The sequence below is a fragment of the Dipodomys merriami genome, unplaced genomic scaffold (genome assembly GCF_024711535.1).
Source record: "Dipodomys merriami isolate MVZ:Mamm:240054 unplaced genomic scaffold, mDipMer1.0.p SCAF_6, whole genome shotgun sequence".
NCBI classification, from domain to species: Eukaryota; Metazoa; Chordata; class Mammalia; order Rodentia; family Heteromyidae; genus Dipodomys; species Dipodomys merriami.
The window spans coordinates 20,342,826-20,370,640 of record NW_027206179.1 but is presented as its reverse complement, the minus strand read 5'-3'; the positions used below and the strand labels follow the sequence as shown (position 1 = coordinate 20,370,640).

Here is a 27,815-nt window from a genome sequence, read left to right as displayed (position 1 = left end):
TGTGGCCATCTCCAACTCAAGAATGATTCTCACCCTCAAGCTCCTTCTCAGAACCTTTGCTCTTAGGCGCATTAGCTTTACCAAGAACAACTGAATGGGGAAAATATATAACTTCCAAATAATCGTGTGTTTGAAGATTCTCCCTGCCCAGAAAACAAAGGTAGAGGGTTTAAAATGTTTGCTAGGGCCACGTTTTGCTAGGGAAGATGAAGTCTTTGATGATAGCCAACTTAGTGTCAATAAGTGGCTTTCTTTGAGACATATTCAGATGGGAACGTCTTGCTTGCCAATTGCCATAGAAATCTTAACACACCATGAAGATTGTCCAAGCGCCAAGCCTTCCGTTCTGGACTAAATTACTTTGAAGTGGCGCAGGACGAGCAGTGGTCAATTTTAACTCTATAGACTGGACAGAGAAGGCTGGGAGTGGGAGATTGTGCGTTTTAAAGCAGAAAATAAGAAGGGGAAACTTGTTTTATACACTCTATACAAGGTTCTGCTCATTGTCAGATATCTTTTATCTTTTATATTTCCCATGAATGATTCATGTCTTGGTGGCTTTGTGTCACCCTCCTTTTCACAAGAAACTTCATTAGAGAGCTATAAGTTTTCCCATTGATTGGAGCCCTCATTTACGAGTGTTTTCCCCCCCTTCGTGTGCTGGTTATTGTCATCTGGCTTAAAACAACTCTTGGCAACCTGTTTCACCTCTACTACATTTAATAAACCTGACTTCTAAAAGCCACTATAACCTTTTGGAGAAATGCGTATTGACATTGTTTTTAACTACTCGCCTTTTATCAGTTTTGCACTAGGTAACAAAAACAAGCAAATGCTCAGCCTGGTTAATGTGCCTAGCCAAATTCAGAGATTTAAGCCACTTGAATATTTTGTTGCCACAAATCTAATTCTCCTAAACATCTGCCCCTACATGCTCAGTCTAAGTTCCTTCTAGTCACTCATTTCCAAAATAAAATTTTTTGATCTTCCCACATGCCCTGTAAGATCATTTGATCCCCACTACCCAATTTCTCTATCCATTATCAACTCCTTACCAAGATTGCTTTTACTTTCTTTGTCTGGAAGCTTCTCACTGTCTCTCCATCTTTTCTTAATTATTTTTTACTTTAGAGGTTAGGCACCAAAGATATGCTAACATTCTTTTTAGGATTTTTACTGATTACAATCACTAAGCATATTATTGACTTCAACAAATGAATGCAATAACCCCTGAGATTTGTTCTTCTATAAATGCAACCTGAAGGGATTAGTCTTCATAAATACCTGGTACTTTTCTAGATTACAATGTAAGTTAAGCCAAGCTATAAAAATATTTTATTGCATGAGAAAAGTCTAAGCGGTCAAGGGAGAACAAGCTAATGTTCACTACCTTAGCAACTGCTGTTGTAAAAGAATGACAGATATGCCACTAGGTAAAATGTACCAATACGTAGGAAGAATACCTTTATTACATTTGTTACTTCATAATCATTCTTGCCTCCTTTCTACTGGAGGTACACTTTATGTGTATCAGGAACCAATAAATCTGTGGGAGAATTAACCTATGCATGGCAAAAATACATAAAATACATAATCCTTTGTTTCATAATAAATAAACCTGTAGCATAATAAAGAATAGTGCAAACTACCATTGGAAAAGTTGTATAAATAAAACAACTCATTATACATCAGGAATTACTTTATACTACTAAGTCTAACAATACATAAATTATCCACCCAATATGCATACCTTATCTTTTTTGAGGTGAAAGGACTTTGCAAGTGAATAATATAAAAATCAAATAAACTTTTAAAATGTAGAATCATTTGATATTCAAGTTTTAGGTCTTTTTCTTCATGAAGGAGGGTCTGCATGTTTCATATTTACTGCAACAATCTGAAGACAACATAGAAAGGCTCTGCAAGTGACAGCACCATGCACTGTACTAGTAATATTTCTATCAAAACTCTACTTAATCTCATGAACACATGAAAAAGACATGCAGGAAGAGTCTTAATTCTTCACATTACATTGTTCATTCAAGTAAGCTTAAAAATATATTTTTTCCCATTTTCTTCCTATTTTTTTAAATAAACCATGGGCCATAAATGACAATCTTTCACCAAAATTTATAATATAACTCTTTGGTGTGCTTTGAACTCTTCCAGGAAAAAAAAATGATGTCTAAAAATAAATTAATTCTGCTGTACAAATAAAAGTGTTCACATACAAGTTATTAACAATGACAAGACTACATCAACCACTCATAGCACACAAAACAAATTTCTACAAACCCTGGGGAGGGAGTGTCTTCAGGGTCTCTGAGGATAAATTAGTGCTCTTTAGTATATTTGTATGATGTCTCTGATGGACTACATTTTGCACAGGAGATGTGTTGTACCAACCGAAAATAAATTGACTAAGAGTTATTGTCCTAGGTCCTTGACCTTTTTTATCCTAGCTTGACAGCTCTGGCAAAGGTCACACATTCATCAGTGTTTGGTGGTAACTATAAACCTTTTAAAAATTTAAATATGTATAGCAATTCCCTCCCCTCTTTTAATGTAAATCATATACTCCACACTGTCGTTGTAAAATAGAACAGAATCCAGTGCTCAGTGCACAGGTGGAAGAAAATGCACTAAAATGGAGTTACAGGCATCAAAAAAAAAACAAAGATTTCTTTTAAAGGTTGATACAGTAGTACAAAAGAGGGGTTTTGCCTGTTTAAAAAAAAATAGCTTGTCCAAATAGGCATGATGCCATCTTCACATCTCCTTAGAACTTGACTGTGAATGCTGGCATCCCAAAAATCTTATGACTGAAAACAATCTCTATTACCCAAGAAGTTTGACACTGGTAGGCAGCATTTTTAGTTTTGAATTAAAAAAAAAAAAAAAACCCAATAGAAAAAAAACACAATTTCATAAAAACACCAGAGGGAAAAGCAAGCACTTGAATTTCTTGTACATTATAAAAGGTCACAGTTTCACAGTTGTCTATGCAGCAGCTGTTTTACTCTCCATTTCTGCTCAAACAATCACAGTAGCACAGTATATGGAGATATGTTAAGGTTGCTGCCCTGTTGTTTGTTTTTTAAGTCATGAGGGTATTGAAGAAATAATCCTGTATAAAAATACCATGTTAATGTGAGATCAGTAATAAAAACATGGAAATTAAACAGTGTAAATATTAGAACTGAAAGAGATTTTTACAAATAATTTTGGACACAGGCACAGTCCAGGATCTGTTGGCAATGCAGCAAGTGTGTTTTACAATCAAGAGGCCTTTGAACAAATGAGGGCCCAACAAGAAGGCTTAAAAGCAGCCCATGTTATGATGTCAAAGGCATCCAAGAGGCATTCTGGGAAAGGCAGAGGGGCTGGTTAAGTTCTGACTTAATTTTTTTCCTCCCATATATATGTATAGCATTGGTAAGTGTGTGTATCTTCATTAATCTCTCCATTTGTTTTCCTTGGTACAATTTGCCCCTCAGACTCTATCCCTCTGTTGTGTACAAGTCCAGCTTGGTTGCTCTTTATTTCTTATTACTATTTTTCTTTCTTTCTTTCTTTTTTTTTGGAGGTACTGAAGATGGAACCCAGGGCCTCACACATGATAAGAAAGCACTCTACCACTGAGCTACATCCCCAGCCCTGTTTGTTTTTTAAGGACAGGGGGGAAAAGCCCAAATATCTTAATTAAATTAATTAAATGTACAAACACCATAGGGTTTCATACTGAATAAATAGGGCTAATTAGACCCGGTGGCAAGCCTGAGTCATGAGTTTGTCTCAGGCTCAGCTTTGTCCCAGGTTAGGATATGGTCCAAGGACTTGTATTTATTATTTCACGTATTAATACAAAGAAATTCTAATGTATCGTCCGCACAGCTTCAGGGTTCCCATACATTTCCTCATCTTCAGACTCGGAGGTGGTTCCATTGCTGGAAGGTGTATGGAGGTGACTGGGGGCCCCTGTGGCCTGGCAAACGTACCACTCGTTGAGGTTGGTCACTTGAGGGGACAGAGTGCTGGAGCGACTCCTGGCTGGATCTAGCACAGGTGACAAGGGAGCACCCACCGGAGTCCCCACTGCTGAGTAGGCGAGAGTTCCTGGAGAAGGTGGGGGGGACTTGCAGTGAATCTTCATATGCTTCCTCAGGGAGCTTGGGTGAGTGTAGGACTTGTCACAGCCTCGGATCTTACAGTAATAGGGCTTATCACTGGTATGCACATGGGAGTGTTTCTTTCGATCACTGCTATTGGCAAACTTCCTGTCACAGCCATCGAATTCACATTTGAAAGGCTTTTCCCCTGCAACAAAACACAGGAAAGGTTAACAATGGCTTTCCAGAGACTTTTCTCTTGAGAGAAATCTTGGAGACAGGGGGGATGTATTTTCCCATTTTCCTGAATAACAACTCCCAGCCTTAGCCTCAGTCCTATTCCTATGTTTCAGGACACAGGATGTAAAGGGGAAAAGATACTGGAAGGAGAGAGCTGTGTCCACTGGTTTGGTGGCTTTCTTGGTCCTGAGTTATAATGGAGGGACCAGATGCTAGCCTCTGGAGAGACACAGGGATCAGAATGAAATTCCCTAAGCAGAATAAGGTAGAATAAGGTGCAAGATACGTGCCACCAAAGCCCACCTAGGACCCAGATTCTCCCCCCACCCCACTCCCTATAGGGTCTGAACACCCAAAAATACAAGTAGAAGATCCATCCTGTCAACACAAACACTAATGAAATGATACTGTCAAAGCCATGTGTAGGGGTAAGAATCTAAGAAAAAAGAAAAATACTCATACTGAATTAACAGTGATTTTCGATACAGTAAAATGAAAATGATGGCATTTGTATCAGAGTATTCCTAGGATTTCACTGATGTAAAGAAACAGGAGGGAAAGGGTATAGAATTTGAAAAGGAAGGAAAGAAACCAAACACTACTGTCTTTCAAAATAAAGGCACCTGTGAAACACACAATCCCCCTACAAGATTTTACAAGGCTGGCAGGGTAGAGAATAGGCTGCTGGCCTCTGCATTCCATCAGCTTCTTCCGCAACTCACAGGACCATGAAGAACATGGCAGAACAGAATGTGAACAGACATTAGTCAAGATCACAACCTCAGCAGAACCTGCCATTGATTTGTGCTCTGAGAAAACTTATTTGGATAGCTTTCTCCATTGCTTAATAATAATAATTATAAAACATACAAATCAGAATAAGATAACTAAAATAATAAAAAAAAATACATCTTTTGGCCTATCACTTCTTTAAGCTGGCCTGACCAATCCAGGTACACAATGCCTTAAACACAAGGTCACTTGTCCAGGAAGTTTAAATGCTTAGAAAGACAACTAAAAAACTCTAGCCATTCTACATCTTGGTGTTAAGAAAACAAGGGAAAACATCAGATAAAAGTATAACTACGTTTCCTCTTTCATCTTGGTATCTATGAATTTGATGTGTTTAACTCCATAATTGAATACATGCTATTGTATAATATTTCCCTTTTACACTTAGATCTTAAAAATCAACAGCTGATCTGGTGACATGCTAAGTAAGGTATTTTGCTTTGTGTAGATTACTTAAAAATAGATTGTGTAGATTACTTAAAAATAGTCTTAAAAAAATAAGACTATTAAGAGATGGTAATGTATATAAATTTCTGTGAATTTTCTCCCTACAGATTCTATTGGAGTCTTTTAAAAAAAATTCACTGGCAACTGTTTAAATGTCATTGTTAACACATCTGAAAACTTGTCATGCAACTTTCCCTATCTGTAAATATTTTAACCTAAATTAATATATTACCCTATAACTAATAGGAAAATTCAGTAATAATCACAACTTTTGAAAAATTTTTAGATGAGCTGAAACAAGCATAATCTTCATAAAAATATCAGTGATTTGTTTTCATTTCTGCATTACCCTTTTAAGTTGAGATAAAACTAATTTAACATAGCATTAAAAAAATCTAACTAGTTTTCTTCAATGAAGCTTAAACGCTGTTATTCACTCTGCAAATGTGCAATGTTGTTTTCAATTCCAAACTACATATCCCAATTGGGGAGAAAAAAAAAAAAAAACACTGAACATTATTGTTTGCTCCACTGCAAAAGAGAAAGAGTAGCAAATAGGACCCTGCAAACCAAGACGGGAAAAGGTGGAAACTAGGGACTGGGGAAAGGAGAAAAGGAAGTATGCTAGAATGACCCACGTGTTGTTTCTGAGGCCTGTGGTGGTGGGCACCTAGCACATCCCATCTAGCACCAGTTGTTTACATCTCAGACACTGACAGGAGTATTTAGAATTTTGAACACTCAGTGCCATGTGGATACCGCCCACTTCCTTCCAGACTCTGGCCCAGGGGCTGGTTATAAACGCAAGGGAGGGCACGTGGGTCAGGCAACGGGCCTTAGTGAGTGGCCCGGGGATTAGTCCTTTGATCAGCCTGTTCTGAGATCCAGCTAACTCCCAAAAAGGGAGGGAGGGAAGTCGAAGATGGATCCTTTCTGGACATCATACCTAATGCACAAGCAGCCCAGAGACGGCCCCAAATGCCAGGTGCCAGGTGTGAGCTTGACCCAGAGGTACCCGCACCCTTCCCAGGGGAACCCCACATGCCTTCACCAGGCCGCCTGGCCGCTGCAAGGGGTGGGAGCGGGAAAGGCAGCCAACAGTGCGACGTGGAACGAGAAGACGAAGCCGCCGCAGCTCCCCCTCTACCACGCCGGCCCTCCGGGGCACAGGGCCCGGGCGGCCCGTCTCTCGGGGCGGGAAGGCCTGGACAGCAGGCTGGGGAAGGTCCGCTTTCCTCCCCCGGCCGCAGGCCGCATGCGGGGCACTCGCCGCCCGCTCCCGTGGCCTTCCTCGGTCCGTCGCGAGGCGCTGGGTACCGAGGAAGCAGCCGGCCCACTCGGCCTGGGCGCTTTTAGGAGGACCTCGTGGGTTTTCCTTTTGGAAAAGCCATCAAGGCAGATTGACCCAATTAGAAAATGGTGCATCCCACGGAAACGCCAGGCTTCCGCCGGTGCCGTACGCTTGCACCGGCCCCGGAGGTGTCGGTCCATTAGGAGCAAGGCCGCGAGAGCCCGCGGTCACCCCGGTGCGGCGGCCCCCGCCAAGCCCCTACCGCCCCCGGGTGGCCGCAGGCCGGGCGCGGAGGCCCCTCGTCCCCGGCTGCAGGCTCTCCGCGACCGCGCCGATAAATCAGTCAAGTGATTACTAAATGTAAACTCCAGTTCCTTAAGCATCCTCCGAGGAGTCATATTGTAGAACCTATAAATCCCGCCCGCGCCAGCGCTCGGCAGCGCTGCAGTCCGGCGCGATCGCGGTCCTAGGCCGCACGAGACACACCGCGCCACCGCTCCGCCCCAGCCTCGGGCACGGTACCCCCTCCCCCAAGCAAGGCATTGAACATAGTGGGAAGGTCTCCCCCAATTTACAAGGCGGGTAGGCCTCCGCGATTGCGGGAGGAACCGCTGTCCTCAGCAGGACAGAGGCCAACTTCCCCAGCACACTCGGGCCATCCGGACGTAGCCACGGCACGTGCCGGTGTGCAAATAAAGTGGGAGGGTGCAAGGTGAGCGAGGACATGGTGTCACAGGAATGTATGCACTAGGGCAAGATGGGGGGGGGGGTAAGTGCACCTAGAGGTGTAGGAGAGGGGTGGGTAGAGGTAGGCCGTCTTCCGAGGCCCAAGTATGCTGGGTCTCGCCTCTGGCCTTCTGCACCCCGCCTGGGGGGCACACGGACCCCACGCCCCGGAGGGGCCACATCAGCAGCCCCGATGCCGCAGCAAACCCCACGTGCCCCTCCCACAGCCGCGGTCCTCCATGCAGCACCAGGCGAGGGCCTGCGGCCGGTGGGTAGGCAGGCGGCGCCAGGGCGACTCCAGCCCGGGGTGGGGGGAGGGACCCTTCCCCATGGCCCTCCCGATCTCCCAGGGCCGGGCGGATGGGGGGGCTGCCGACCGTCCTGGGCGCCTTCCTGCTCCTGCTTCTGCTGCTTCTGCTCCCGGGTGGCGGCGGCGGCGGCGGCTGGAGCGCGTGGCCGGTCCCGGCGGAGGGGCTGCGGACGCGCTGGAGACTCCGCCGTGTGGGAAGCCAGCACCGGCAGGCCCCTGTGTATGCTATCGAATTACTTATTCATAGAAGAAAAAAAAAAGGAGGGGGGAGAGAAAAAAAAAAGAAGTCACATGTCCGGGTTATACGTATGCGAAGAGAAGCAGCAGAAGGAGGGAAAAATTGAGGCGAGCAGGAGAAGCAGCGGCGGAAGCGGTGGCGGCGCAGGAGGCAGTGGCGGTGGCGGCGGCGCAGCCGGGGACAGACACCCACCTGTATGAGTGCGCTTGTGGATCTTGAGGTTCTCGGAGCGCGCGAAGACCTTGCCACAGCCCGGGAAGGGGCAGGGAAAGGGCTTCTCGCCCGTGTGCACGCGGATGTGGTTGATGAGCTTGTATTTGGCCTTGAAGGGCTTGCCCTCGCGCGGACAGTCCTCCCAGAAGCAGACGTGGCTGCTCTGCTCCGGGCCGCCCACGTGCTCCACCGTGACGTGGTTCACCAGCTCGTGCATGGTGCCGAAAGTTTTGGAGCAGGGCTTGGCGCCGCCGGCCGGGGGCGGTGGCGGCGGGGGTGGCCCGGCCAGCTCGTCCGGGTCGATCCACTTGCAGATGAGCTCCTGCTTGATTGGCTGCCGCATGTAGCGCAGGAAGGCCCCAGCCGCCCCTGAGAGGTGGGGGTGGTGCTGGTGCGGGTGCGGCGCGGGCGCCGGCGGCGGCGCGTGGTGTTGCAGGTGGGGTCCGGGCCCGGCCGCCGCGGCAGCTGCCGCCGCAGCGAGGTTCAGGTTTAAGTTCACGGCTCCGTAGCCGTGCAGGGCGGCGGCTGCGGCGGCCGCCACCGCCCCGTAGTGTGCATCGCCCGAGCGCGGAGCGAAAGGTGGCTCCGCACGGCCGTAGAGCTCGGCCGCCGCCGCCGCCGCCGCCGCCGCCAGCCCCAGACGCATCTGGCCGTTGAGCGGGTGCGGGTGGCCGCCGGGAGCCCCCGGAGAGTCGTGCAGCGCGGGGAAGAGCGCCGGGCCACCGCCGCCGTCCGGGCCCGCGTAGGTGCCGCTGGCGGAGATGAACATGCCGGCCGAGTGGGGAGGCGGGGCCGGGTGCTGGGGGGAGCTAGTGCCAGACCGCTGCTCCCCTCCGAGCGGGGCCCCGTGCATGGCCGCCGCGGGGGCCGTGGCGGAGAGGTCCCTCCGGAGGACGAAGTCCCTGCTGTGGCCTTTGCCGCTGCTGCCGCCGCCGCCACTGTTGGTGGTGGTGTAGCCCGAGAGGGCAGGAGGAGGGGGAGGGGGGGGAGGGGGAAGGAGGAAGAGGAGGGGCCGGGGGCGGGGGCGCGGAGGGCCGCGCGCCACCGCTGCCCCCGCCGCCGGGGTAGGTGTCGGCGCTGGGGTGCGCGAGTGAGGCTGCGGTGCGGTCGGCGGCGGCCGGAGCCTCGGGCTGCACCGAGAGTGCCTGGGAGGGCGGGCCGAGGCTCTGCGCGCTCGCCTGGGCCATGTGCTCGGGTCCGAGCAGAGTGACGGCCACGCCGGGGTCAGCGCCCAGGTCCCGTGGGTGGAGGTGCGCGGCGGCAGCACGGAGTTGGGAGTGGGCGGGCGGGCTGGCCAGCACCGGGAAGCCTGTCATATTCTGAAGCGGTTGGGCCTGAGCCGTTGCCAAATCCGCTAATCTCAGCGCTGGCGGGGTCCTCTTGCTCAAAGGGGGCTCCATCATAACTATACAATCAGGCCCACAGACCCTCACTGGGGGGACTTTTTTCCCTCTGCCCGCCTTCAAAAACATGTATATATTAGGCTCTCTTTAACTTCTTTTGTCCTGGCCTCCTAACTCTCCTTTTCCGGTTCCCACTCTGTCCTCCAGCGATTGGCAGAGTGAACGCCACATTTGAGCTGCACAGTGGGACCGAGATTTTGGAAATGGCACGGGTGGGATTGGAGGGAGTCGCGTGATTGGCAGCAGTTTCGGCTGCCCGATTGGCTCCCGTTCAGGCCCTCGGCCCAGCGGGGAACCGCCCCCGTGCTCTCGACCGCCTGCGCTTTCACTTCGCGCCCCCTCCTCCCCTGGTGCTCTGCGTCTCCGCCTCCCCGGGGATGCCCAAGTTGCACTTGCACAAAGTTTGCGCTTGGCCTGCGCGCGCAGCACCTTGCACAGTTGATGCGCCTCGCGGAGAGTGTCAGCTAGCACGCGGTCCGAATGCGCCAGGAGCCAGGGACTGGAGAGCCCAAACTCCAAAACCTTCCCCTAGTAGCATTGCTCTCAGCTCCAATTTCTACTCTCGGAGTAAAGTAATAGTACTCTGGGCTGCTTGCTGAGTGAACATCCGAGCAGTGGTAATGCCAGAAACTTATGCCTTAGATGCCTTGGACGCCCAGTCTTTCCAACACCCTGGGTTCAGACAGGATCTAGAAAGAGGAATCTTATTAAAGTCTACTGGTTGGAAAACTTTTTTTTTTTTTGTGATTGGGTCCTGCAACATATCAGGAGAAGTCAAAACAAATCCTTGTCCCAAGGATCCATCTTCCTTCGACTTTTTAGCTCATGGAGTCCCTTTCAACTTGGTTCAAAGGAATTGGCTCCAAGTGAAATCTCTCCTCATCGGTTCTAGATCTGCCACTTCCAATTAGATCTACTGGAGGGGCGGGGCGGCAGAATACGGGGCACAAGGCTAACCGGCCATTTCTCCTAAAGGAAGCTCTTAAATGATCAGTTACCTTTAAGCAGCTTTTCTTCTTCCTACCTAGAACGCACTCCCTGCACTCCCTACGTGTGCCTCAATTTCTTTGAAAGGATCACCAATTAGAGTTGACCCCCAAAATATTTTAAAACCAAGAAACAACCTATTTACTAATAGAATAACCTTTCACCTTAAACCCAGATGTCTTACAAAAAACAAAAACAGTTTTGTTTTGTTTTTTTTAAAAAAAAAGCGACCCTGTCTCTTTCCATATGTTTGCTACCAAATCAGTTTTTTTTTTAAGTAATAGATTCCTCCATCACTCTAGGGGGGGGGAGTCAGAAAAATGTGAGCCCCCCCGAAATACTTTTAGTGCCCTTAAAGTGGCATTTCAAGTTTTCAAAAGAAAACACTTAAAAGTTTGTGGTGTTCCAAAATATTCAAAGTATAGGTTTTTTTTATTTTTGTTTTTTTTCATAAAATCATTTGTAAAACATCAATAATGAGTAGACGGTGACCCCTCCCTTCTCCCAACTCCATTTACAATCCAAGTAAAAGTAGATCCCACAAAACCATCATGTAGTAACTGTCCTAGGAAGAAATAAATATTTTGGGAGGAGTTGATTTGCTAGTGCCATTGACACTGGTATGAACAAGGCTTCAGGGAGAGCTTCCCTATGAACCTTATGAATGTTATTTCTCTTGTAAAGCTGACAAGCAAACAAAGACAATAATGCTATCAGATTTTTCAAATAATTTTTTTTCTTTACATTTAAATGACATTAAAATATACAGAAATTTAAAAAGCATGAGTGGAAACAACAAAATGTTTTAAATAAGCAGCAGAGATAAAACCTATATCTGTATTTGGAAGTGACCAGTCTTTTCACAATTTTGTTTCGAAGACTTCAGACATCTTAAACCAACCACAACAGGGTCAATTGAGAACTATGCTATCTCCACGAGTGGTTTATAAAGGAAGCATCATATTGGAAATTACCACTATTCTTAAACATTTCAAATGGGTTTTCTTTATTTGAATTTCTTGGCAATGAGTGTCCATACTTGCAGTAATGGCAGCTTTGAGTTCAAGCCTGCAGGTTATAAGCAAACACAAAACCCAAAAGGAATGAATAAAGAAAGAAGAAAATAAATACAACCTAGCCCATAATATAGACTGTTGAGCATTTTTATTGTGCAATAAAATGGGCACCTCCACCCCCTTCAAAATAGCTTTTCGTCAAAATTACAACTGCTTTGTTTTATTGAATTGCTGAAATTTAATGGTTTAATGGGTGGAGGCATGAAGGAAAGGCTGTAAAAATGTGAATAATGCTACAGCAGAGCCGTGCGGAATCTGGAACCCGCCTCCTTGTACAACTCTTGTTAAACACAGCGTGATATGTATCTGTCATCGATTTAATATGTCTTAATTCAACTATAGCTCCCTGATCAATTTCTTTTTATGGAAGCCTTAAAAAAGAAAAGACTTCTTAGGAAATAACAGAGATTTGGATAGAGACTGGAAAGAGGGATATTTACAAAGTGACTGTAATGAATATTTGCAAATTTATGACCAAATCCAGACTCTAAAATGATAATTGACTCAGGTAAATCGACTTGAGATGCTAATTCTTAAAAGAAAGGACTGGGAGCAAAATTTCAATCAACACCAATAAGGCGCCAATAAACCGCCTGCCAATTAAACCTGAGAATAGGCCTAGCTAGATGGTCCTCAGGAAGGCTTGCAGTGGATTTCCGGGATTGCTTTTCTTTATAAAAGAGCTTTTTATTTTGTAGACGCGCTTTTTGTTATTGTGATGACCTGCCTGACCCCAGGTGCGCTGTTTCTTTTTCAAGCTATTTGGGAACCAAATCAAACTCCCTTAAATCCCGAGTTTCTAAGGACCCAATAACTGTCACACTTCCTAAATAAACACCAACAATTTCTAGGGCATTCAAGAAAATAATCAACTAGTTTTTAAAAGCCTCGGACTACAAACGTCGTTATCCTCTTCTGTGGACTTAGCCGACAGAACTGGTGCTTGGCATCGGGGCCAGTGCCCAAAACAGTGGTAGTGTGTGTGTGTGTGTGTGTGTGTGTGTGTGTGTGTGTGTGTGTGTGTGTGGTGTGTGTGTGTGTGTGTGTGTAATGCAGCAAGCCATGGAAGTGAAAACAGTGGTTGTGTGTGTATGTGTGTGTGTGTGTAATGCAACAAGCCATGGAAGTGCCCCTTTCTGGAATCAACTAGAGGTTTTGGGGAGTCCTCAATTTCCAAGTCACTCAGTTGCACCCCAGATCCAAACCTGCTCCAGGCCCAAACAAAAGACGCCAGGAGGCTGGCGAGGTGAGGAGCCCAGCCAACCCTAGCTGGCCGGGGCCCGGCCGCCACACCGCTGCCCCGCTGCCTTTCAAGGCCACGGGACCCCATCTCCGGGGATGCTCTGGTTGCGCTCGCGGCTTCCCGCTGCGGGGAAGAAGGGCAGCGTCTCCCCAGCCCCGGGGTGCCCTGGGCTCCCCCACTGAAGGGCCAACTTGCCTGCAAAAGGTGTGGGTAATTCATAGACTCTAAGGGACGTGAATTGGACATTTCCTGGCTTTTGAGTCTTTGTTTGATTGTTTCTGCTGCAAGGGGGAGAAGGGCACTTGGGAAAGGTGGGGCCGACAAAAAAGGAGTTGGGGGGACCCGCCCGGCCGTCTTTTATTGCCCCTGAATTGCTTTACGACTCGCTGGTCCCGCGTGGTTTCGGAGAGGGCGGCCTGCTGGCAGAAGGGTGAGGTGCCTGGCTGTTTTGGAACAGTCTAGTGCCCTTTGGGTTGTGTTGGAAGCGGGTTCAAGGGCGAACTGAGTACCAGCTCCCGGAGGAATAGAGAGATCTTTGAAGCTCGCCCCGAGAGCGCCCATGGGTGCTCGACGTGGACAGGGCTGGGAACTGCTAGCCCACGAGGGCAAGGCGGTGCTGGTCCTCCAGACCTCTCTGTTACAAGCCACGAACCCCAGCCAGATAGGCAAAGGAGGCAGAGAAGCAACATTTTACCCGCTCTCTGTCAAGGCCGGAAGTGATGAGGACTTTTGAGTGCAAGAGCTTTTCTTAAATCAGGTTTTCCAGACTAGGCAGCCAGGGCTGAGCCCCTCTCTCGTCTTCTCCTTCTCTCAGAGGGAAACAGATTCCCTTGCCCTCACCATTCGGCATCTGGATGGCTTGGGGAACGGCGCGGGTGGGGTGGGGTGGCTGTGACTGGGCCCACAGGCCTTAGTACTACCAAGTGCTTTCTGAGTGTCTCTTTCTCTCCTCCCCAAGATCCTGTAGAAGCTTCAAGCTTTAAGGATATGTGTGGGGCTACAAGTATCCAAAAATGCACTGGCTAAAATGTACTTCTGGTTCCTGTTACACATGCATTAACATAAGGTGAATAAGGCAGATGTTATATCTCTAGTGCCATGACTAGGAAGCTGGATTCCATAGGTTTCTGTTGCGTTGTTTTGGACAATCAAGAATTGGACATGTCCTATGTCCACTTGTCCTTTATGGTAAAGAGGTGTTGAAAAATTATACTCTTATTTCTCCAGTATTAAAAGAACAAAGTGTATAAAATCAGCCTGTGGTCAAATGCTCTCATCTGAGCCTCTATCATTTTTACCCTCAGAGATAAAAATTGCCAGAGAAAGGCCTTTGACCTACATTTGGCCATAAGGATTGGTGATTTTTTTTTAAAGAAACACATGTTCTAAAATACGTTCAGAAGGTCAGATCAATCACCACATAATTTTCATGTGTGGTCAAGGTAATATTTGTTTATATTGGCCCCAAGATAGACTGTCCCCTTTTCATCCCTTTAGGATGTTTGGAAAGAAGCAAGTACAGGCTTTTTTTTTTAACTTCAAAATTTTTTGGGGGGGGGGATAATTTCCTTTCATTCACATCCCTTTCAATATCTATACTTCAATATTTATAGGAGCTGTGTAGATAAATCAAATACTGACATGTTGATGGATTTACTTGTGTAAGCAATATGGTTGACATATGGCATTGTTATTTATGAATGACAGCATAAATTGTATTACAAAGTCTATTGCAATAATACTGTGGTTTATTGGAAAGCTGCTGGTCTGTCACAGGTTTTCAGCCTCCCTGAATGTACTTTGCCTGGGAGTCCAAAGGATAACTAACCATCTTCGGAATAATTAAACACATTCATGCAAGCTAATACCTCCTGGGTTTTTGTTTGTTTGTTTGTTTTGTTTTATAGCAACAGAAACACTCTCATCAGGAGAGATGAAGTGAAGACAATTCTTTTCCTTTTGCAAAACCACAACCACTGTAACAAATACAGAGGCGAGGGCAGAAGGTGGCTGATAGCAAGGTTTTTTCCCCCCTTCTTGACAAATACAAAAATATTTGTACCCCTATCTGGTGCAGAAACTGCAGGTGAGCATGTATTGGATAGAAAGATCTTTTATAAGCCCAACTGTAGAAAGGTACATTTTAACTGTTGGAAGAAGAATTCTTTTAGCAGCTGGGAGAGAAATTTATCTATGACACTTTGACTAATGCCTCATTCTTAAAAATGGTATTTTAAAAGTTACAACATTGGCTGAGATTGTCACAATTGCTGCTTCTTTTACACTCGATTTCTCTAAAATCCTGACAACAAACTTTTGTTCCAGGTGGACTTTGCAGTGGGGCTCTACCACCATATATATGGTCCTTTGTGGATCAAGGGGTCACCTGGCCTACCTAAGAGTGCTTTGAGACTGCTGAATCAAAAGTGACCTCAACTTACCATCCTGCTGATGATCTTATTGAATTTGTGAGCCTGTGATATAGAGGATGGTGCTAGAATACCATCAAAACTTTCTTCTCCCAACTTCTTCATTTTCACCCCTTTTCTTAAAGAGGAAATTGTAAAACTGAAATATTAGTGTGACCAACTGCTTCTTTCCAATTTAATAGTCATCTGGTTTGTTTTTGGCTTCACCTGCACAGCAGTGTTTATTTGTATGTATGAGAGAGTATGGCCCACACATTATGTAGACAAGCACAAAAATGCACATTCTGGAAAAAAAAACAAACAACAACAACAACAACAAAAAGCCTCTCATGGAGGCCCACAAACCAAAAAGAGGTGCTCCAGTGATGAGTGCTTGGAGTTTTGCTGGGATTTCTTCTTTTTGATTACCTCGAGTTGCTGAGAAATGATCACTGTTGGTGTGAACAGGGGCCTCAGGCTCAAGCTTTGCTGGTTGCCTCGTGCAGTGCAAGGTCTATAAACATTTCCAAAGAACAATTTTAGAGAATTTGCAAATGGGAACATGTTTGCCAGGTAACGGTTGTGGTTCCAGTGAGTGACACTATGCAGACTGGCCGCTACAAATCTGTTGGAAAAGCGAATTCACTCGCAAGATGCACAATACAATTTGGCCTCTTTTTTTTTCCCTCCCTATTCAGCAAGGAATCCAAGTGTATTTTCGAGGCAATAACTGAACATCTTTGCACCACTCTCTCTCTTTTCCCATGCTCCCTCTTTCTGCCCCTTTCTCTCTCTCTTTCCTCTACTTCCAGAAAGAAAGAAAGAGAGAGAGAGAGAAAGGAAGAAAAAAGAAAGGAAGAGAAAGAGAAAGAAAGAAAATCTGACAAGGAGGAAAAGGGTTTTTGCAGTTTGCAGAGAAATAAAGCACTTCTGAGAGGGGATGGAGACGTGACTTTGAACTTGGCTCAGCTCCTCTGTGTCCTGCAGAGAAAGGAGAACTGGAGCGGGGAAAGAATAGCCAGGAGGGCCCAGCCCGCGGGGTCTCCAGCGGGAATGAAGGCGTCTGCCCCACCGCCTGGCAGCGCGAGGCCCCCGGAATCTAGCTCGAGCAAGCGCCCAGCCGCGCCATCCCCAAATGCAGGCGCTGCAAAGGAAGAATCAAAGGGAAAGCAGAGAATGGGTCAAAGAGGAGAAGGAGGGAGGGGTGAGAAAGTGGTAAAGGAGGAAAACTTGGAAGTCTGTTGGCTTCAAAAAAGGAAGGGAAGTGAGATCTTTGAATGTGCAGGACTGTTATTCTCACAATCAATTTCTAGGAAAATATTTGTTTGGTAATATTTTTTGGGATAAGCCATTCCAAGAACCTCCTTTCATCGCCCTCCCTCCCCCTCTCCCCAAAAAAACAAACGAGGAAAGGAGTGCAAAAGATTGTGAGTTGGGCATTTTTAATAGATTCAAGGTAGCAGGGCACTGCCTTTCTGCCTGGAGATCTCTTCTCTTCTCTCTTCTCTTCTCTTCTCTTCTCTTCTCTTCTCTTCTCTTCTCTTCTCTTCTCTTCTCTTCTCTTCTCTTCTCTTCTCTTCTCTTCTCTTCTCTTCTCTTCTCTTCTCTTCTCTTCTCTCTTCTCGGTCGTGAGTAGTCCAGCTTAGCAACTGCTTTCCATTCCTTTTACCCAAGAGTGAGAGGCGTGGAAAGAGACACATTTCCTCCTAGGAAAGTCGAGAATCCCAGGCAGGCTTTCACACTTTCAGACCAGATGCCAGTCTTCCCCCCACACACACAGACACACACCTTGTCGTCCACCCCCAAAGGCTGGGAAGGGGGGGGGACACATAAAGGCACCTTATGGAAGGAATAGCGGTCAGCTCCAACAGTGAGCGGACTCAAAATGAGACCAAAAAATAATAATAATAATGGGGGAGCAGCCGAGCTGGCTCGGAGGAGTCCCGATTCTCGGTTCTTCCCGCGTTTTTGTCCATTTCATTTGAACATAACGGGAGAAGTGCATGTTGATTGTATTCCCTCCCTTTCATTTTATTTCAACGCGTAGAGATTTGTTTTTTTTTTAAAGAAAAACAAAACAAAACAAAGCAAGTTTTCCAGGCCAAACCTGCGGGAAGAAGGACGCGGGCTCGGGCCGCCCCTTCACACCTCCGCGGCCCCGGCCCGCGGCTCCCTCGAGGACGCCGCCTGTGGGCGGCGGGCCCCGGAACGCCCGCGGCCGCCAGCCGGAGGCCCGGGGCGCGGCGGGGGCCAGCGGGCCGCGGCGCTGGCCGGGCGCCGCACGGGGTACCGTTTCGTGGTGGACTCACTGACCAGAGGCACTTGATGCTCCCAGAGGGATAGTTACCTTCTAGAAGGTTTAACTCGGGCGGCTCCTTCTCTCTCCCAGCAACATCCCCACTCCCCACCCCACCCCCGAGCCCGACCTGCAGCCAAACTCTGGCTGGGGCTTGGCTTGGCGGCGTGAGTCCCGCGTCCCAGCCCCTCGCGGCCGCGGCTACTGGGCATCCGCCCCGAGGGTGACACTCTTTAAATGATTTCCAAACAACCTCCTCCCTCGCGGGGGGCCGCGGCCCAGTGTTTACGGCTGTAATCGGAGCAGGACGCGAGCCGGGGGGGGGGGCTCAGCGAGCCCAGCGGCAGGTGGGGACCACCGCTCGGCACGGGGGGGGGGGCGGCGTCGGGGGAGGCCTGGCTTCAGTTATGCCCACCATCCTTCACCCGGGTTTGCCGCACCAACAGGCCAGTTGATCGGGGGGGGGGCGGGGAGGGAAGGGAGCGCCGCCCCCACGCAGGACACCACTTCTGGGGACGCGCCCGAGCCGCCCTTGGGCTAGGGACTGGAGTTTTCAGTGTTGTTGTTGCGGGGGGGGGGCACTGGATCCGTGGGGAGTTGGTGGCCTCTGGAGGACGTGGGCACAGGGTGCCGTTCCGTTCCAGCCGAGGACTCGGCGGACGGTGACATTGACCCCGCTTCCCAGGCCGGTGCAAGGCCGGCCGCAGGGCTCCTGGAAGCACTGGCCCGGACTCCCCCCCCAGCCCCGCGCCGCCCTCCCAGCCGCCATGGCTAAAGCACAGCCAAACGCCGAGCGGGCCGGCCGGACGGGCGTGCGGGTCCGTGCGCCGACAGTTCCCGCTGCAAAGAGCTCCCCGGGCGCCGGGGAGGAGGGGCAGGCTGGGTACGGGGCGGGGGCGCCGGATTGACGAGGCCGCGGTGGCCAATAGCGGCGCCAGGAGGGCGGGCAGGGCGGGAGTCGCCGTTAAAGGGGCGGCGTGAGTGAGAGGCCGGGCCTGGAGCGGGAGGGAGGGGAGCCGGGGCGAGGGGCTCGGGGGACGCGGGGGAGGTAGAGGAAAAGGAGGAGACAAAAAAATAAAAAATAAAAGGCTGCTGCGGCAGCGCCCACCGAAATAAACAGAGGCGGTGGCGAATGCCGGCCGCCGCAGCCCAGAGCGGGGATCCGCCGGGGCCGCGCACTCGCTCGGGCCGCGGACTCTGCCCTGTCCACGCGCGTGCGGAACATCCCGGACGGCCTCACGGGGCCAACAGGCCAGGAGAAGGGGTCGAGTGAGAGAGACGGAGATCACTTTTTTTTTAAATTTATTGTTATTGTTTTTCTCAACCCAGCCTCCTCTCCTCCCCTCCCCCTTCTTGCCTTCTCCCCCTCCCACAGTCTCCTCCCCCCCTTCCCCTATCTCTCCCGCCTCCTCCCCCGGCACAACTTAAAGAAAGAGGGAGCGGCGCGGCTATTTCCTTCATCTGGGGGAATTCGCGGCTGCAGCAAGTTTACTCCTCGAGGCGCAGCCAATGCCAAGCGCGGAGGACGTGGAGGGCTGAGCACCGCAGCTGCGGCGCCGAACAATACCCGCAGCGCGGGGCGGCGCGAGTAGGCACTCGGGGGAGGGAGCGACCGCCCCGGCGCGCCGCGAACTGGGCGCCGGGTCTCCGCCCGCCTTCCGAGTGCCCCAGCCGGTGGTCAGGTGGAGCCACGGGGGTGCTGCACTCGCGCGCCCAGCACGGGGAGTGGAGCTCGGCCTCCCCCGCCCTCCCCCATCCTTCCCTCGTCTATTTTCCCGGCTGGCGCACGGCCGCCGCCGCCTTCGGGCACCGTGGCCCGGCAACGGCCGTGATTTCATTCTCCGGGTGCCGCTTGGCGCGGCCGAGCCCCGGGTCCGCCTGGCGAGCGATCGACCGAGCGTGTGAGTGAGTGCGTGCGCGCGCGAGTGCGCGCAGGGGTGGTGGGGGCCGCGGCGCGGCGCTCGCCCCCCGGTGGCCCCCCTCTCCGCTCCGCTCCCCGCACCTCCCTCCCGCTCCCTCCTCCCCTGCCCGCCCTCCCCTGCCCTGCCCGCCCGCCCCCGCCGCAGCTCCTTTAATACACTTTGGTTCTGCGCCTGGCTTTGGACTCTTCTCCTCCACCTCCTCCTCCTCCTCCTCCCGCGCCTCCGCCGCCGCCGCCTCCTCCTCTTCCTCTCCGCGTCTCCGCTCGGTGCCCGGCTGCCCGAGGCAGATCCAGGCGGCGGCGGAGGCGGCGGGCGCACGAGCGCGGCTCTTGGGACTGCAGCCGCCGCTACCACCGCCGCCTGCGCGCCCCGGAGCCCGGCGGCCTCCCGACTCAACCTCACGGACCGGGAGAGAGGGAGCTGAGGCGGCGCGTTAGCGCGAGGCTCGCCGGGGTCGGCGGGGCGGGCGGGCGTGCTGGCCATGCTTCTGGACGCGGGGCCGCAGTTCCCGGCCATCGGGGTGGGCAGCTTCGCGCGCCACCATCACCATTCGGCCGCGGCGGCAGCGGCGGCGGCCGCCGAAATGCAAGACCGCGAACTGAGCCTGGCGGCCGCGCAGAACGGCTTCGTGGACTCGGCCGCCGCGCACATGGGGGCCTTCAAGCTGAACCCCGGCGCGCACGAACTGTCCCCGGGCCAGAGCTCGGCGTTCACGTCGCAGGGCCCCGGCGCCTATCCCGGCTCCGCGGCGGCTGCCGCCGCCGCCGCCGCACTCGGACCCCACGCCGCGCACGTTGGCTCTTACTCCGGGCCGCCTTTTAACTCCACCCGGGACTTCCTGTTTCGCAGCCGCGGCTTCGGCGACTCGGCGCCCGGCGGCGGGCAGCACGGGCTCTTCGGGCCGGGCGCCGGCGGCCTGCACCACGCGCACTCTGACGCGCAGGGCCACCTCCTCTTCCCCGGCCTCCCGGAGCAGCACGGGCCGCACGGCTCGCAGAATGTGCTTAACGGGCAGATGCGCCTTGGGCTGCCGGGCGAGGTGTTCGGGCGCTCGGAGCAATACCGCCAAGTGGCCAGCCCTCGGACTGACCCCTACTCGGCGGCGCAACTCCACAACCAGTACGGCCCCATGAATATGAACATGGGTATGAACATGGCAGCGGCCGCAGCTCACCACCATCACCACCACCACCACCCCGGTGCCTTTTTCCGCTACATGCGGCAGCAGTGCATCAAGCAGGAGCTCATCTGCAAGTGGATCGACCCCGAGCAGCTGAGCAACCCCAAGAAGAGCTGCAACAAAACTTTCAGCACCATGCACGAGCTGGTGACCCACGTCTCTGTGGAGCACGTCGGCGGCCCGGAGCAGAGCAACCACGTCTGCTTCTGGGAGGAGTGTCCGCGCGAGGGCAAGCCCTTCAAGGCCAAATACAAACTGGTCAACCACATCCGCGTGCACACGGGCGAGAAGCCCTTTCCCTGCCCCTTCCCGGGCTGCGGCAAGGTCTTCGCGCGCTCCGAGAACCTCAAGATCCACAAAAGGACACACACAGGTAACCGCGGACAGGGAGCGGGGCGAGGCGCCACGGGGGAAGTGGACACAAGCTGTGTGCGTGTGGAGAGGAGTGTTTGTGTGTGTGTGTGTGTGTGTGTGTGTGTGTGTGTGTTCCGTGTGTGCGGATGCCGGGCGCCGACAGCCAGCCGAGGCCCTGGGACAGGAGATGTTTTTTGTGCGAGCGAGCAAGCCAGCGGCTTGTTTTTGTTGGAGAATGAAAGAGTATTATTGGGCTGGGGATTTTTTTTTTTCCATCTGCGGAAATCGAGTTTAAAACGACCAGGAATCACATCAGATGTATGCTCGGGGTGATGCAACTGCTTCGTTGGCTCAGCCACGGTTAATAATTTCCCACCAAAAGAGAACGCACGAGGTGAAACTGCGTTCTAACTCGGAGCCTGGGAAGCGAGCCTGGCGAGGGCTTTGGCAGCTGGTGTGGATGTGCTTTTCTGCCCGGAGTGTATGGTCTGAGCTGGAGTGGCTCGTGTGTGTTTTCCCATTCTTTTTTTTTTTCCCCCTCCGGATCCAAACGCCCTTCCCGAGAGGACTGTTTCCCATTACGTGATTCTGGTGTGAGTTGGGGCTGTAAAGCGTTTCTCATTTTTAAAGTGTTTTTAAAGCCAATCTTGGGGGTGAGTCGTGGGGACTTTACGGTGGTTTCGCAGCCGTTTGTGAAATTTCTCTAATGGGCACCAGAGGGTTTGCGATTCCTAACTCGGACCCACACCCCGGGCCGCGAGAACCCCCAAGCTTCTCGGGCCCCGAGGGGTGATAGCGTAGCGTGGGAAGAGGGAGCCGCGGAGGAACGCTCCTCCCGCTTCATAGATTATTCATCTAGGACCAGGTCTCAGCCAAAACCGTGCCAGACGATTTCCTAAAGAAAGCCAAATGTTTTAGCAACTTCCCCCGTCAATATTTACTCCGGAGTGGGGATACGCCAGCGGCCTATTGTTCTCTTTTGGGTAGGGAGGGAGTGGAGGTGCGAGACAAGCTTTTAACAAGGTTTAAAATTTGAGAAATGTATTTGCATGAAATGCTCGCTTTTGAGTCCTGTATCTGAGCGGATGTCTGTTACACACACACACACACACACACACACACACACACGATTTAGGTGCTAATGGAATTTCACGTTAAATGGCCCCCTTTCCAAGTGGAGCAGTGTTTGAGTTCTCACACCTCTAAATGACTCCCAGCGTTTGGAATCCCGGCCACAGGATGCCGCATCGAGAGAAAATTAAACAGGGATATTTTCAGAGATTTCCCTTACCTCAGCCCCTAAGCCTCGCAGCGTGTATTTCTCCTCAGTTATTCGAACGCTGCCTTTCCTTTTATATTTATCTTTCCCTCCCAGATTGTTTTTTAAAAGATTGGAGGGGAGGGGGCGTGTGATACTGGAATTCTGGTTAATTGAATCTGCTGGATTTTGGATGAAAAATACTGGCTCAGGCTCTATCCACAGTCCCGGGCCTCAGACAACACACAGCAACTCCAAATGTAATTGCCTGTTGGCCCCAAGCAGAGACAGACAGCAGCCCGCAGCCTGCATGATTCTCATAATGCCCCAAATATTTTGTCATAATAACAGCTTCTCCATGGCGAGACCAACTTGCTATGAGCTGGGAAATCCAAGAAGCCCCCGAGGAAGGCGGGCCGGGCCTCGGGAAGTTACCCCATATTTGATAGCGATGTGCGCAAGCTCTAAGCCTGAAGATAGGCAGATTACTAAATAAACGGTCAGGTGTGTTAGTTGGAGAAGGTGTAGGGGCGGGGGGACAAAAAAAAAGCATTTTGGATCTTCCCATGGGGCGGGGGAGGGGATCCGACCTGTTGGAGAGACTCAGCCTTCTTCTCCCTCCACTACCCCACTTTGGAGGTTCTGGCCTGGGGCAGCAGGGTCGAGGGCTCCCAGGGTTTGGGGTGGCCACCACTGAGCACGGCTGTCTGCGTCCACAGGAGAGAAGCCCTTCCAGTGTGAATTTGAGGGCTGTGACCGGCGCTTCGCCAACAGCAGCGACCGGAAGAAGCACATGCACGTCCACACCTCGGACAAGCCCTATCTCTGCAAGATGTGCGACAAGTCCTACACGCACCCCAGCTCCCTGCGGAAGCACATGAAGGTACCCCCGCGGGCCCCGGGAGGGAGGGCTAGGCCGCCGGGTGGGAAGGGTCTCCGGGGGGCGGGGGGCTGGCCTCACAGCAGCTACACTCACACCCAGTCCCCTCTGGTCCCCCCTCCCGGCTTTTGTCTTGCAGGTCCATGAGTCCTCCCCGCAGGGCTCCGAGTCCTCCCCAGCCGCCAGCTCGGGCTACGAGTCCTCCACGCCCCCGGGCCTGGTGTCCCCTAGCGCCGAGCCCCAAAGCAGCTCCAACTTGTCACCGGCGGCGGCGGCGGCGGCCGCAGCGGCGGCGGCCGCGGCGGCAGCGGTGTCCGCCGTGCACCGGAGCGGAGGCTCCAGCGGCACGAGCTCCGGAGGCGGCTCCGGCAGCGGTGGGGGCGGCGGAGGGGCGGGCGGCGGGGGCGGCAGCAGCTCTGGAGGGGGCAGCGGGACAGCCGGAGGCCACAGCGGCCTCTCCTCCAACTTCAATGAATGGTACGTGTGAGGGGCTGGTGCCTCTCTTCCCTCTCCCCCCGTCCCCGTCCCCCTCCTCGGCACACGCCGGGAGACGCCTTGTGATCGTGTTGTTAAAATTGCGAAATCTGATTTTTATGATGATGAACATGATTTTACCAGCAGAAGGATTTTTAAACGTTTTTTTAAGAAAAAAAAATCTAGGCATGAAAAGCAGAATATCCCTCTAGAGTCTTCGAAGCTGAAAATATAAAATAAGTTAAAAAAAAACCCACAAAAATATTGAACCAAACCTTCCTGTCAACTCCTGTACCCACTTTCCTTCCCATGGTCTTTCCTTCCCAGTCCTCTGACAAACTGTACATAGCGGATTCATTCCTTCTCCGAGGTGATTTTAATGGCTTCTTGGTGTATAGAAGTTCGTCCATTTGTAAACTCCGGATTGCGTTTTTTCCTCCTTCCCTCTTCCCTTCCCCAAGTGATGGGCTTTTTATTTCCCTTTTCTTTTTAGTTTACCCGGTTTATTTTAAGTAATGTGGAAGAAAATGGTTTATTTTGTATTGTGGTATTGAATATTGTGTTCCTTTTTATGAGGCAACTTGATTGTAAACTTCATGCAACTATAGACTGGAAAAAAAAAACCGTGCCAAAGTCTCCCTTCTGTTTGTTCAACATGCGTCCCATAGCACACACATACACACCACCAACGCTTGTGAATGTATTTTTCTGTTAGCTGGGTTTACATGTGATGTTTTAGTGCTTTTGCAAGTTCAATTTGTTAGTTCCTGTATGAACGATTGTGGAAGAAAAATAAACGTCGTGCCGTTAGCTTTTTCCGTAATAACACCCTTCTGTAAATACCCGTTACCATATTTATCCATTTGTAATTAAATTATGGTATTAACTTGCTACAGAGGAAACAATATTTATAAAGAATGTTTCTTAACTATAAATATGTACAATTGTGGGCATAAACTGTTTCAGATTTTTTATTTGAAGGTTTTAAGTGGTTTGATCATTTCTTGTGATTTGTTTTGAGAGTAATGCATACAGAAATATAATAAAATGTGTTGAAACTGCATGAACACACTATTTTTTTCCTAGTACAGTTATTAAAGAAAACAGGAAAGGAGACAGATTGAGGGTGGAGAAAGGGTATGGGTGGGTATGGGAAGCTTTGCCATCCACTGGATAGGGTCCCCAGGAAGGTGTATGGTATGCATAGAAAAGAGGCCAAACTGCCCCTTTGGCTGAAAGTCTCAAAATTATCTCCTACATCCCTTTGTTTAGTAGCTGAGAATGAATTAAATTTTTGGAAAGCCCCTGTGAGGAATGGCGGCTGGAACCTCCAGAGTTTCTAATGGCTCCATTATCTGAGGGAATGCCTTTCTTTCTTTCAGCTATTTGGACTGGATTTAAGAGCACTAAACATTTCCTTATTCTTTGTTTTCCCCCGTCCCTGCCCCCTTCCTCTCCCTCCCTCTGAAAAGCTGAGGTACAGTTATTTTTAATTGCACGTTTAAAACTGAGCTGAGTACTTTGTTTTTGAACTTGGCCCAATGATTATAGTATAAAAGAGCTCATTTCTACCAGAAGTTTTTTTTTTCCTTGAAATTTTCAGCAAAGCCTTGCTCAAGACATCCTGCTTATCTTAAGCAAAGCAGATATGAACAGGACTTTCAAGAGAAAGTGATAAAGAGAATATATTTTAATTTTTTTTTTTTTAAGAAGAGGATAGGGAAGCAATCACCCTTGGCCTCAAAGGAAAGGGAACTGCTGCAAGAATTCAGTAAAATAAAACAAGACAGAAATTGCCAGGTGGAAGTAAGTAATCTGGAACACTAGCTACTAGCTCTTCTGGAACCCTTGCAACTTCCAGCCCTCCCCCCTACAGGAATTGGTCAGTTTTCAGACAAAACTCTAAGGAAAAAGGCAAAAATATTTTTGATAACCAAGGGTGTAAGGACAGAAAACTATTTTTTGAATCCCATCAAGACCTTTCTCTCCCTGGGTATCCTTGAGGCTTGGAGAGGCCCTAGCCCATCCAGCAGCGAGAAGGCCCGGAGGCAGCGTCAGCTACACCTCCAAAGGATTTCTTAGCACTGCACTGAGCTGAGCCAGCAGGAACCGAAAATGTGGGAGGGTTGAAGTATTCTTCCCCTGGGGCCCCCACTGAGCCATAGAACTGGGCAGGGCCCGTGAGGTGGTTTGCCGGGAGAAAGGCCCTGCTGACCTGGATGCTACACTACCTGTTCAATGGAGAGGAAAGCTCTCCATCCAGCCCCAGGCCTAACACCAGGCTCACTCTCCCCAGTGGCTCTGTGAGCTGCTTAAGCACCAACTCCTGAAGCAATCAACTCTCTATTAAAATCGAATTTATTACCCCTAATAATATTAAGCAAAATTATTAAAATAATTGGCATATGTTACTGATCCTTGGGAGAGTTCATTGAACACATTATAAGCTGCGGAAAAAAATCATTTAGGATTTATCAAAGCCTGTCACCCGTGGAGGGGGGGGCAAGAAATCATTAAATATTCATCATAATTTATGCACGAATCAAATGGCCTATTTCTACTGTTTGAAACTTTTTAATTTGAGGGTGGGATGTTGGTTTTGAGACATCCCTCAAATCGAGGAAGGACTGGATGAGGTGTGGGGAGGAACAACTTTAGCATCACTCAAGGCTTTGGGGCTTTTTTCCCTCCTCTCTCCAGAATGGGGAATGATGAGCTGGGCCTTGAGGTGCTTCTGCTTGGGTCTAATAGATCTGAGGGAGAGCTACTGAAGGCCGGGTATTTAAATCCGGGGAAGTTGACCCTAGTTTTCAGCAGGGAAACAAACTAGGAAAGGACAAGGCAAGGAAGGTCACAGCTCAAAAATGGTTTACCAGCCCACCCTAGAAGGGAGGGATAGAGTAAGGGGTGGAGGGGTGAAGCAGCTTTCCAGCAAAATGGCTCCTAGTCCCTCCCATCCCACGGCTTTGTCCAGCCTGACGACAAGGCCTAGTTTCCCTCTTCTGCCTGTTCTTACAACCACGAGAATCTCAGAGTGTGGATGAAGGGAGAGCATTAAGGGGATCCATGATCCCAGAATTGCTCCACTGAATTCAAAACGGGGACTTGGGGTGCCAAAGGCTGCCCGATCCCCGGGCGCCTGGGCTGGAGCTGAGCAGGCTCGCGAGGGTCCTCCTCCTCTTCCCCGAAACCCTCCTGTAAATGCACCTGAATGCTAACCTGCTCCGGCCTGGACTCCAGAGCCACCGACCCTCGGAAGCGCGCTCGCCTCCCTCGGGGCCCCAGCGCCGGGCTCCGGGTTCCCGCCCGCGGGAAGGCCTGACTGCCGGGCCCCGAGGCCGGTGTCTGCCCACCACCACCACAGTCAACTTGAACTTCGGGGATCCAGAGCTCCCTCCCTTCGTGCCCGGCTCTCTCCAGCACCGAACAACTTTCCTTAATGGGACATTCGCTTTATCCGGAGGCGGCTGGGGCTCCCTCGGGAGGCCCGTCATCATTATTATTATTAATTATCCTGATCCTCCCTGCATTATTAATGACCACAATGATAACTGGCATGCATATCAAGCTTCTCCCGGCTCACTGGTGTCCTACGACGTTTCCGGCGGGAGGAGGTCATTCTCGGAGCAGAGGCCTCCTCGGTTCTGCTCCGGACGTGGCCAAGGTGAGGTTGACCCCCGACGGGACTCTGGTAAACAAAACACCTCCCAGGCCCTGCACACCCACCCCACTGCCCCAGCCCCTTTCCTCTCGGTCTGGCCCCTTTGCTCTTCCTCCACCCCACCCCACCCCACCCCCTAGCTCCTTTGTCTCTCTCTCTCTCTCTCTCTCTCTCTCTCTCTCTCTCTCTCTCTCTCTCTCTCTCTCTCTCTCTCTCTCTCTCTCTTTCTCCAGACGGATGTTTTCAGTCTCAAGTGATTTTATCTTCTGCACAAAATCCTGAGATCAAGGGCAGATCACAGGCTGGA

At 50.6% G+C, this 27,815-nt stretch overlaps 2 protein-coding genes across 2 annotated transcripts; one reads left to right on the top strand and one right to left on the bottom strand.

Moving 5' to 3' along the window:
• Positions 1-1,503: 1,503 nt before the first annotated feature.
• Zic5 (Zic family member 5) lies at positions 1,504-9,784 on the bottom strand. Its single transcript, XM_070001937.1, is given in 3 exon segments — positions 1,504-4,317; positions 8,346-9,361; positions 9,363-9,784. Coding segments are annotated over 3 exon segments (1,866 nt in total). The 5' UTR covers positions 9,770-9,784; the 3' UTR covers positions 1,504-3,874.
• Positions 9,785-19,859: 10,075 nt separating this feature from the next.
• Positions 19,860-24,909, top strand: Zic2 (Zic family member 2). Its single transcript, XM_070001936.1, has 3 exons — positions 19,860-21,254; positions 23,213-23,376; positions 23,513-24,909. Exons 1-3 carry the CDS (start codon positions 20,183-20,185, stop codon positions 23,858-23,860), a joined length of 1,584 nt encoding a protein of 527 aa, XP_069858037.1. The 5' UTR covers positions 19,860-20,182; the 3' UTR covers positions 23,861-24,909.
• Positions 24,910-27,815: the final 2,906 nt, after the last annotated feature.

What these genes read in the sequence shown, in the direction of transcription:
- Zic2 (XM_070001936.1), top strand. Translation starts at nt 20,183, where the DNA reads ATGCTTCTGGACGCGGGGCCGCAGTTCCCGGCCATCGGGGTGGGCAGC. An exon ending in CCACAAAAGGACACACACAG is followed by an intron (nt 21,255 to 23,212) that starts GTAACCGCGGAC and finishes CTGCGTCCACAG; the next exon opens with GAGAGAAGCCCTTCCAGTGT. An exon ending in CCCTGCGGAAGCACATGAAG is followed by an intron (nt 23,377 to 23,512) that starts GTACCCCCGCGG and finishes TTTGTCTTGCAG; the next exon opens with GTCCATGAGTCCTCCCCGCA.